General features: G+C 39.9%; 1 protein-coding gene across 4 annotated transcripts in view; it reads right to left on the bottom strand.

Annotated features, from left to right (window-relative positions):
- Positions 1-11,621, bottom strand: part of LOC130911196 (CD166 antigen homolog) — a 28,646-nt gene extending 17,025 nt beyond the window's left edge. Inside the window, exons 1-3 of one of the 4 annotated variants that reach the window (XR_009061988.1) lie at positions 11,489-11,621; positions 11,139-11,299; positions 3,562-3,961 (exon numbers count right to left, since the gene is read on the bottom strand). Coding sequence is in view for 1 of the 4 variants with exons in the window: in XM_057829002.1 (XP_057684985.1) it covers positions 3,829-3,961; positions 8,072-8,227 (289 nt within the window). In the remaining 3 variants the exon portion in view is untranslated. Of the gene's footprint in view, positions 1-3,561; positions 3,962-8,071; positions 8,792-11,138; positions 11,300-11,488 lie in introns of those variants that run through there. The other 3 variants (XR_009061989.1, XR_009061990.1, XM_057829002.1) reach the window with 3 other exon arrangements.
- Positions 11,622-12,068: the final 447 nt, after the last annotated feature.

The raw sequence follows: 12,068 nt of genomic DNA, 5'->3' as shown, positions 1-12,068 counted from the left end.
AAACGTGATGCTAGGTGGCTCCAATAATACCTGACTGTAGCCGATAGCCTGCAAACTACGCCCACATGATACTACGGTAGATATCACATAATATAGAACTAGATGCAAAAGACAGACAGGGCGGTATTAGTAACACGGATAAAGAACTAGATGCGTCAGTAAACATCCACCATCTTAAAGCAGTAGACCTCTCAGAAAGGCTCTGTTGTAGAGAAACTTCCTAGCGAACCTAAGTGTTTTTATCTAAAATGTTCCTAAATCGGCAAAATCTTGACTTGAATCAAACTTGATGAAATGATGAAACAGTTTTAAAACGTACACATGTCGAAAGTAGACAGAAAGGAACTAATGCAATAATGGGAGCAATTTTAACGGTTGATTCACAACATTAAATGACATAGCAAAGCTTACTATCTAGTTATTGCAATTTCCGCAATACCCCTGTGTCTAGTTAAGTTTAGGATAAAGAATTGTCCCAAAAACCCTTTAAACTTCACATTGTGTAACCTGATTTTTTTTTTTTTTTTAAGAAAAAAAAAAAAACATGAAAAGTATCACCAGTTACTTTTCCAAATAACTAATTACTCTTACATTCAGGTAACTGAGTTACTAACGCAATTACTTTTTGGGAAAAGTAATTTGTAACTCTAGTAAATTACTTTTTTAAAAGTAAGATTAACCACACTGATAATGTAGGGCCCAGTGCGAGAAAGCTGGGTCTCCCTCAGAGATCATGGGTCTTCCAGCAGGACAGTGATCCAAAACACACTTCAAAAAGCACTAGAAAATGGTTTGAGAGAAAGCACTGGAGACTTCTAAAGTGGCCCACAGTGAGCCCAGACCTGAATCCCATTGAACACCTGTGGAGAGATCTGAAGATGACACCCTTCAAATCTCAGAGTCTTGGAGCAGTTGGCCAAAGAAGAATTCCAGCAGAGCATTGTAAGAAACTCACTGATTGATAGCAGAAGCGGTTGTTTGCAGTTACAGTGGGGCAAATAGGTATTTCGTCAACCACAAATTGTGCAAGTTCTCCCACTTGAAAATATGAGGGAAGCCTGTAATTGTCAAAATGGGTACACCTCAACCATGAGAGACAGAATGTGGGGGGAAAAAAAAAACAGAAAATCACATTGTTTGATTTTTCAAGAATGCATTTGCAAATTATAGTGGAAAATAAGTATTTAGTCAATAACAAAATCTCATCTCAATACTTTGCTATGTACCCTTTGTTGGCAATAACGGAGGCCGTAACTCTTCACAAGCTTTTCACACACTGTTGCTGGTATTTTGGCCAATTCCTCCATGCAGATCTCCTCTAGAGCAGCGATGTTTTGGGGCTGTCGTCGGGCAACACGGACTTTCAACTCCCTCTACAGATTTTCGATGGGGTTGAGATCTGGAGACTGGCTAGGCAACTCCAGGACCTTGAAATGCTTCATACCAAGCCACTCCTTTGTTGCCCTGTGTGCTGTGTGTTTGGGATCATTGTCATGCTGAAAGACCCAGCCACGTCTCATCTTCATTGCCCTTGCTGATGGAAGGAGATTTTCACTCAAAATCTCTTGATACATGGCCCCATTCATTCTTTCCTTTACACAGATCGGTCGTCCTGGTCCCTTTGCAGAAAAACAGCCCCAAAGCATGATGTTTCCACCCCCATGCTTCACAGTCGGTATGGTGTTCTTCAGGTGCAATTCAGTATTCTTTCTCCTCCAAACACAAGAACCTGTGTTTCTACCAAAAAGTTCTATTTTGGTTTCACCTGACCATAACACATTCTCCCAGTCCTCTTCTGGATCATCCATATGCTCGCTAGTGAACCGCAGACGGGCCTGGACTCGTACTTTTTTCAGCAGGGGGACACGTCTAGCAGTGCAGGATTTGAGTCCCTGGTGGCACATTGTGTTACTGATAGTAGCCTTTGTTACTGTGGTCCCAGCTCTCTGTCGGTCATTCACTACGTCCCCCCGTGTGGTTCTGGGATTTTTGCTCACCGTTCTTGTTATCATTTTGACGCCACGGGGCGAGGAGGGAGTCGAAAGTCTGTGTTGCCCAACGACAGCCCCAAAACATCACTGCTCTAGAGGAGATCTGAATGGAGGAATGGGCCAAAATACCATTAACAGTGTGTGAAAAGCTTGTGAAGAGTTACAGCCTCCGTTATTGCCAACAAAGGGTACATAACAAAGTATTGAGATGAACTTTCGGTATTGACCAAAATACTTATTTTCCACCATGATTTGCAAATAAATTCTTTAAAAATCAAACAGTGTGATTTTCTGTTGTTTTTTTTTTTCACATTCTGTCTCTCATGGTTGAGGTTGACCCATGTTGACAATTACTGGCCTCTCTAATATTTTCAAATGGGAGAACTTGCACAATTAGTGGTTGACTGAATACTTATTTGCCCCACTGTATTTTGTGCTACCAAGTATTAGGCTGAGGGTGCCAATACTTTTGTCTGGCCCACTTTTGGAGTTTTGTGTAAAATGATAATGATTTCATTTTTTTCCTCTATTATGGTTTTTCATTGCAAGCAAAATAAAGATAGAAGAAGAAGATGAAGATATTACTACCAAAGCATTTGTAATTGCAATCATTTTCTGGGAGAAACTGAGCATTATCTGACAGAATTGCAGGCGTGCCAATACTTTTGGCCAGCACTGTAGATACTCTAATGTGGTAATTACAGTAACTTACTGGCAAAAATATTGCCAGTAAGTTACTGTAAAAATACAATGAAAAGTCTAACAGTGTGCCTAATTTTATTTCTTAAGGGTTTTTCGTGTTTTCAAATTTGATCTGTTTTATTGTTGTATTTGCTGTTTTGACTTTTATCGCGATGTGTTGCTTTGTTTTCGTTTTTTTTTCTCTTCTCAATGTCATTGTATAATACTGTCCTGCCTTTTATTTATCATGAACTATATTTATCGTTGTTGTAAAGCACTTTGATGACCTTTCGGGTTTTTGTAAAGGGCTATAGAAATAAATTCAATTTAACTTAGTAGTTTTTTTCTCCTCCAGAAAATGAATTGATCAATTTCCTTAAACCTTGTGATTTTAGTTTTGAGAAGCAAAATCCTGTTTTTTTTTTTTTTTGGGGGGGGGGGGGGGGGGGGGGGGGGTTGTAATGAAATTACAGTGTAGAAGAAAGCATTGGATTTAAAATTTTTGAATTTGGAAAGATTTTTTTTTCTTCTTCAGAACAGTTAAAAACATTTTTTCATTCATAATGGTCACCATTTTACAATAAAATGTCATAGGTGCACAAAGTGAATGAAAACAATCTGGATTAGCAAAAGTCAAGATGGGTTCGTCAGACTTTTTCAAAAATCGGTGATTGGGCAGAAAGTTGTGATCAGTGGGCCCCCAGCATTACCTTTGATTTATTTATTTTTTTTTTACATTCTCTACACAGTTTTTTACTCCATAATTTAACTCATTGACTGTGATTCAAGTCCAATTCATTTGAACTGGGAAGGGCAGCCAATTAGTTAATCATTTTATACATCACAATGAAATAACCTAACAGGAAGGGACAAAGGCTTTTGGGATCACCTGAAGAGATAATGCAACATTTTCTTCCATGGTCACTTCCTGTGTTTGTTATGCCTTAAAACTTTTGCCGATTGTGTTTCATTCCTTGCATTTTTCCCCTGCCAAAAATTTCTAGTCATAGAAAAAGAAAGCTATAAAAGAAAGTGAAAATGAGCACGATTTGTGTCACATCTGGTCAGAGTTGGTTAGCTGTGTCGAGGGTGGCAGGAAAGCAAGATGAGAGTCGGTTAGTGAATGACAGTGTCTGACAGATTGTGCCGTACTTACGAGGAGACACAGTTATGTACCACGTGTCCATACCAAACTCATTGTACACGGTGCATCTGACGGTCAGGTTGAGAGTGGGCACAATTGTCATCTTTTGCACAACCTTGTCATTGATGAAGGGGCTTTCATCAAGCTGTGGGACAAAATGGCAGGACTGTTTATTTGCTTTTCCAACAAGATATATTACATTTTTCCCTACATCCTCGCCAATAGAACCAAATTTCCACTCAAACCCCTGATTGGCTGCCATTGATGGTGCTCGATGTCCAACCATAGACATCATAGACATTTGATTTTTGTGGCCATTTGAGCGTTAAGTGATGCCACCGCTCAAATGGCCACAAAAATCATCAAGGAGCTCCGGGATCATGTAAGGCTCGCTCGCGGGAACCGGGCAAGGGAGGATGATGACTAATCTTCTGAAGCGGATACAGCAGACGTGGGCCTCCATGATACCCCCGGCCATCCCTCCCTACACCAACTTGGACATCAACTGATACAATGAACCCACTCAAATTGACAATATGTGAAATTCCATGGCAATCAATGACTTTTGAATCATATGTGAGTGAAAAAAATATATCTATATATATATATATATATATATAAACAACAACAACAAAAACCCTGATAATAACTGGACTGTAACACAAACATGCTTGACTGTGCGTCCCGGGCTGTTGGGGGACGGGTATCGATAAGCATTTGCTTTCCCGTCTTTCCTTTGTCAGTCATCGTCTTTCTTTCGGGCAAATTCCACACTCTGAAACTGTCAATGATTATGATGATGAAGACAATGACAATAAATTGATTCATTCATAATTTACTTGACGAGTCACTTGAGGTATTCTCCGCGCACCGCCCGCCCGTAGGGGGCTATGTGAGTCGGCCTCATTTAAGTGTAGGTGGGAATGACTATCACATATGCTGCGTTTGGAATAACCTTCAAAAAGTACGAAATCTGGAACGCATGCTAACAAGGATTGTCTCATGAGTGATTTGTTCGAGGATTCAAGGTAATTGTTATATTTTTCGTACAATGCATGCATTTTGAAACGTCGTGAAAAAAAATCAATGGGAGCCATTAGCGTCATTCTTCGACAAATTTATGTAAAATAACTGCCCGGTTTTTGCATTTAACCAAGAATCGAGACTGTTTTACGTCCATATCTATAAAGAATTGAGTGATTTAAGCATTTATTTACAAGAATTTTGAAGGGAAAACGCCATTGTGGCAGCACCCTTATCATAACAAACCTAACGGACTAGCTTAATTCTTTGACAGATTTAAGTTAAAGTGTACTCAAACTGCCCGTTTGTTTTGCTTTTAACCAAGAATCGAGACTGTTTCACGCCCATATTTATAAAGAATCCAGGGATTTCAGCATTTATTCACAAGACGTTCAACGTAAAAATCTCATTGCTATGGATTTGTGGTAAGGCAGCGCCAGAGTGAACTGAACTCATTCACTCCCAGCCATTTTCACCAGAGCAAGGCCCTTCGCTCCCGGCCGTTTTACTGGATTTTGACTGATTTTGTTAGGCCCACAGAAAATTCTGTTCTGTTGCTATATTAACATGGAACCCACCAAAAGAAAGATTAGACTCTCGTCTTTCAGCAGAAAAGAAAAGTAGGTTCATATCTCTTTCCATTCTTTAGAAATCAGCATTAGAAAATAGCTTAGCTTGAGCAATTTTCCAATTTCTTTAACACAGCTATTTTTTGCATTAGTTGCAACCCAAACATCTGAATAATGTTTTTCTTTTACAACATATCATAAAGAACAAGACAAATAGAGCTTTTGATAGCAAAGTAACAATTTATTTACACATGACTACTGAGAGATGCGCCGGTGTCGCCGAGACAGCCGTGTAAACTTTTCCCTCATCTTTGTCAGTCTCACAAAGACTGTTAGGTTTTGTGTTTGTTTTCTCCTAGTGTGACTTGTCCCTGTGATTGCCCATTGATTTCACCTGATGTGCCTTCTTCTAGACTATCCTCCTGTGCTCACCTGTTCCTTGTTGTCTCGTTATCCCTTGTCTGCTTGTGTGTATATAAGCTCCCATTTTCTGTTCACTCCTTGCTGCGTCATTGTCAATGTCTATGTCTACGTCTGCCAAAGTCAAGACCTGTCCAAGCCCTCGTGTACCAGTCCCTCCGTTTAAGTAAGTTTTTGTTTGAACATTGCCTTTTTGATCCCCAGTCCTTTTGGTTGTACTTTGTGCTTTTGGTTAGTTGTTATTAAAACGTGTTTTGAGTTCTCCTCCACCTGCCTTGCTGCTTTTTGTTTCCCTGCAATTGGGTCCACACCACCTGCCTGCCTGCTCATTCCTGACAAAGACGGATTATTTTTGAGTCTCTGCGGGGTATGCTGGGCGAGCCCGCTGCACGGTGGTCCCAGTCGTTTTGCCCGGTTGTCCAGCCCCTGGCATTCCAGGCGTCCTCTCGGTTGTTTTGTTCGGTCGTCCGCCGCCTGGCATTATGCCGCCAGCGCTCCGACCGTGCTGCCTGGCCTTTCATTGCTGTTGAATCGGGTTGCGGGTCTTACAAAATGCGCTACTGCCCTCCAGTGGCCAGTTTTATTGCTTTAAAATGGGTTTGGAGTTTTGTTCTCCGATAGAGCAGAAGCTATAGATGCCCCTTGTAAAAAAAAAACAAAAAGACGCAAAAGACATATAAATACGTTTTGGGGACAATAAAGCATTTAAAAATAGAAGGTATTAATACGATTTTGGGAGCAAATGAGTTCAAGACAAGCCGCACATTCGCCGTTTTTACGTGAAGTAAATGCTTCCTGCATGTTTTCTTTTGCTTTAAACCAAGAATCGAGAATGTTTTACGTCCGTATTTATAAAGAATCCAGGGATTTAACCATTTATTCACAAGAAGTTCAATGTAAAAACCTCATTGCTATGGACTTGTGGTAAGGCAGCGCCAGAGTGAACTTCAAGGCGAGCTGCACAGTCGCCATTTTTACATGAAGTAGTTGCTTCCTGCATGGTTTCTTTTGCTTTTAACCAAGAATCGAGAATGTTTTACGTCCATATCTATCAAGAATTCAGGGATTTAAACATTTAATGACACGAAATTCAACGTAAAAACCTCAATGTTTTGCTAAGGCGGCCATGTTGGATTTTGTATCTCTATTTATACTGATATAAATAAAGATCTGGGGTTCACATACGTGGACATCACTTTTTGAGTCATGTACTGTACATATATATCAAATGTTAATATTGTGGCCTGCATACCCCAAAATGTGATGTCCACATATGTGGCGCAAGGTTTTGTTATTTTTTTCTTATCTTTATCCTTAACCTTTCTAATTAAAGTGCATGTGACACGAAAAAGCATGTTTATTTCATAATTCACGCGGTATTTTATTTCTTCGCCGCCTTACCGGAGCGTTGGCTCCCGCTCATTTGTCACCTTAAGCGACTTTCATTGCTAAAGGAACACCTGGTTGTGCTGTAATGATAACGTGGGGATTCAGGGATTGACAAACTCAAATCTAGCGTCACGTTACCATTGTTTTTGATACTTGTTGCTTGCTCTTGTGGGATTATAATCTATAAATCTCATTTATTCTGCATTTTCTAATCAATAAACATTGTCTCTTTTGCAAAAGTGTGCCTGTAGGCCGTCAGGTCACCTACGTTTTCGTTCAGTTTCGCTCCACTACCAAGGGCACTAAATCATTTTTTTCTTCATAAAATAGATTTATTAGTTCTAAGTAAGAATCCGTGGAGTTCACCCTCTGAAAACGTGCCCATTTTTTGTTCACGGTGATGAAACTCCGGGAGTATTTTGCGTTGAGGCGCATTGATCTCTCGTGTGCGCATAGTGCCATTAGGTCGGGAGTGGTGTGATTTTGGTCACATGAGCCAATCAGGTAGCCCCTTTCCCCTCACCATCACAACCAGATATCAAAAATGGCGAACGGAGAAAAAGAGTTAAAAAGAGAGCGCAGAAAGTGGGAAATAAACGATGCTATATGCATCTTTTTTTCCGTGAAGAATGAGGACGTCTTGAACTTCACTTTTCAACGGTGGAACACGTACAGAACCTTCTTTAAAAAGTGGCTTTGTCTTCACGGCGCTAACAAGGATCTTGCAGGAATATACAAACATTGCGTGGATATGGATTTTGAAAATATTCCTGGCGACGCTGGATTCCACACTACATGCTACCGGCGTTTTACTGATAAGCAGAAATTTTTAAAGGCTGAGAAAAAATCCGCACGTGCTGGGGGAGAGCCATCTGCAGCCGCGAGCCATTCTGACCCCCCTGCGAGTACGAGCGAAGTTGCAGAAGCGTCTGAAACTCCCAGAAAAAACTTCGTTCCCGTTCTGGTTTGCCCATCGCTTCTGCTGGCCCTGTCCTTCCAGCCATCTGCATCAGTAGTAAAAAAGTGTCAAAGTATGCTCGTTTGGGATCGGAAGGCAAACGGCAGCTTGATCATCTCGTCAAAGCAGAGACATTGTCGGCAGGTATGTGCCTCACACACACGCGCCCATTTTTATTTACAATAGGACGGATATTTATAAATGGACTGAAAATACTTTGCTGTTAAGTTAATTTTTAAGGCTATAGTTTAGTAAAAATGCAAGCTGCTGAATGATTTATCGAGTGAATCCAGCAGTTGTTACCAAACTCGGGTTAGCTGTGCTACAAACCCCCCCCCCCCCCAACCTCAACAAACCCTTTACTTTTAAATCTGTGATGCGTATATACTGTGAAAAGCGGTGATGTGACAATAATACTTATTATAGTATTATATTATAAATACTTCATTCTTTTTTGGTGTAAAGGCCGGTTGCTGCAGGCAGCAGAGATAAAGAAAGACTCTTCAATCCTTCTACATATCAAAGACAAAGACTGTTGCAATGGAGGTGCGATACCATAAATCCTGTTACCGAGATTACACCAGGTTCCTAACCTAGTCAACAGCAACAGAAACAGGGAATGGGACGTACTACGTCATTGTTTAGACCCGCCTCCATGCTGGCAATATAATTCACTTCCGGGCCGGCAGAGTCAATGCGGATTGTAACGTGTGATAGTGCTAAGCTAACTCTTTCGGTGTTTTAGAAAGAAAATATGGGTGCTTTATTGTTGCGTTACCGGGTGCAACAGCGTCTCCTACGACAAAAAAAGGGGTGAGGAAAAATGGACTCACTTTTCACTGTTTTCCTGCATGGAGGACCAAATATCAGATCACGAAGGTACGACGGATGGCTGGATTGCAGCGGTTCGTCGGAAAAGCATTTCTTATGATCATATTTCTGATGGAATGAGAGTGTGTTCCTGTCATCTCTACTCTTGTAAGTTGAACGATTTATCCAGTTTTGGTTTCAATACGTTTTTGTTTTTTTACACCGTTGTGTAAATCTGCCTCGGTAGCAATGCTCGCCTACTACGACTCACCTACCTGTTGTGTTCCTAGGTAAACCTGCTGACAACACATCCCGATCGGTCACCATCTCTCTTCTTGGATCATTTGACAAAGAAAATTTGTTCAATGGAGTGGTTCCATTTGTCCTGTGTCGGACTCAAACAAGCCCCTGCAGCAGACGCCATCTGGGTCTGCCCTTCTCGTCGATGAACTGCGGGCTTTTAACTTGTGAAAATGCAAGAACTTTAATGCACATATTTATTCTGCCTGGCTATTTAACTATGGCCAGTGACGTTTTTTTTAACCACTTTGACAAAGACACGTTTCATTGTAATGTTGAATTTATATATTCTATTATTATTTTTAATTTATAATATTCTTATTTGCACTAATGTAGACTTTAGACTGTCAATTCAAATAGTGTTGGAAAAGTTGCAATACCTAAAATAGAAATGCAAGAACTGTAAAGTACATATTTATACACGTTTATTTACCTAAGGCCACTGGATGTTTTTTAACTGCTTTGAAAAATACAGGTTTTGTTGTGATCTTGTATTTATATAGTATATAGCTTTTTATTATGTATTATATTTGCTGCCCCCTGCCAGAGTGTGGGCCATTTTGTACTAAAATGATTTTAAACTGTCAGTTCAAATACTGTGTTGGAGACTAGTACTTGCAATACTTAAAATGGAAATGCAAGAACTTTAAAGCACATATTTATCCTGTCTGGCAATTTACCCAAGGCCAGTAAATAGTGTTTTAAACTGCTTTGACAAAGACACGTTTATTGTGATCTTGTATTTGTGTATTACTTATAATTATATAATATTTGCTGCCACTGTCAGAGGGTGGGCCTTGTTTGCACTAATTTAAAGATTTTAAACTGTCAATTCAAATATCGTATTGGAGAAATTGCATTACTTGAAATAAATCTATTGCAACTTATCAGTCCCAGTTCTTGTCTACAACACTGTCCAAAAATTGTCAATGCATATTCCAAATAGAATAACAAAATTAAGTCACCTGACTTTGTAATTATTACACCTGTTTATTATGAAGACCTGAAGTAAACAACAAGCAGTTACAGTTTGTCAAGAAGTTGTTCAAGTCATGTTTTGGTATTCATATTTTATTGACTTTTCATAACACTTGGGATTGTGTTTGTAAGAGCAGAGCAAACTGAAGTTTCAGCGTGCACTCTTCGCCTTTCCAACCTCTCATAACGCTCCGATGTGGTGCGCTTGACCTCAGAATAACCCAAGAAGAGATATGGTGACCAATCGGGATGTGTTGTCAGCATTTCATATGCAGGTTTTCCTAGTAACACAACAGGTAGGTGAGGAGGAGTAGGTTAGCATTGCTACCGAGGCAGATTTACACAACAGTAAAGAAAAAACAAAAAACGTATTGAAACCAAAACGGATAAATCGTTCAACTTACAAGAGTAGAGATGAGGGGAATACACTCTCATTCCAGCAGAAATATGATCATAAGAAATGCTTTTCCGACGAACCGCTGCAATCCAGCCATCCGTCGTACCTTCGTGATCTGATATTTGGTCCTCCATGCAGGAAAACGGTGAAAAGTGAGTCCATTTTTCCTAACCCCTTTTTTTGTCGTAGGAGACGCTGTTGCACCCGGTAACGCAACAATAAGCACCCATATTTTCTTTCTAAAACACCGAAAGAGTTAGCTTAGCACTACCACACGTTACAATCCGCATTGACTCTGCCGGCCCGGAAGTGAATTATATTGCCAGTATGGAGGCGGGTCCAAACAATGACGTAGTACGTCCCATTCCCTACTGCAACGAGGGACGAAGAAATGTGAGTTATTACATTGTACTATTCCATTTACACTTTGCTAAAATTACACATTTCAAAGGTAAAGCATTGGTCAACAACATGTCACCTGTATTCTGCTTGTGTGCTGTCCTCACAACACGTCACGTGTGTTGCTATACAGCCTGCGAACCAAAATATGAAACTCTCCACAGACAAGGCGTACTTTTCTTGACTTTATGGAGGTCTCAATTTGTGTGTATAACGTGTGATGTTGTGCATTGTTGGTAACTGAAATACAATACAAAATATAAATCAATAATACATTCAAAATGTTGTACAATAACAACTTTCCACGTGTGAGTAGCTTAGCACAAACACAATGTCTCCAGTCATATCAATGAATAACGAAAAAGTTCGCCATGAACAAAATATACATTTTTCCTTCAAACTGAACATACAAACTAACTAAAAACTCACAAAGACCAAGGTTAGCCAAGGCTTAGCCGGCAGAGCAAGTTCGTCGATGTTTTAAGCCTCACAGGCGCTGAGAAACATGCTTGGAAGGAGGAAAAAAGGCTGGCGACAAAGATCGCTAATTGCGACAGATGCTCTTGCTTTCAATATAAATGCACATTTGCTGGAAAAGGCGAGGTCTCGCTCTCTATCATTTTTAGATGAACTCTTTGGACTACAATATTTACATTTGAACTAACTTATAGAATTCTAACTAACTTATTAACTTATGAATTACTCATGTCTTTTTAACAAAAGGGCATGACAGCTTGCCTTTAGCCAAAGCATTGAAAGCGTTAATCTTTGCATTTCCTAAGTATGTGTGTGTTTCAGACAACCCTGTGCTGAGAGCTACAAACTCTTTTAAGAACAAGTGGTCCGTCAAAGGATTATCGTTGACAAAGAAGTGCTCAGAATGGACAAGCTAACAAGGTTGTTCGTGAATACCTTGAAGAACCATGAGAATCTTGATGATTCAGACTACAGGTAATTATGAATCTTCAAACTAATTTTTTTTTTTCATGTGTTTAGTCTCTAAAAAAAG

Source organism: Corythoichthys intestinalis, unplaced genomic scaffold, assembly GCF_030265065.1.
Source record: "Corythoichthys intestinalis isolate RoL2023-P3 unplaced genomic scaffold, ASM3026506v1 HiC_scaffold_23, whole genome shotgun sequence".
NCBI lineage: Eukaryota > Metazoa > Chordata > Actinopteri > Syngnathiformes > Syngnathidae > Corythoichthys > Corythoichthys intestinalis.
The sequence above is the reverse complement of the archived record's forward strand: the minus strand, read 5'-3'. Positions and strand labels throughout refer to the sequence as shown.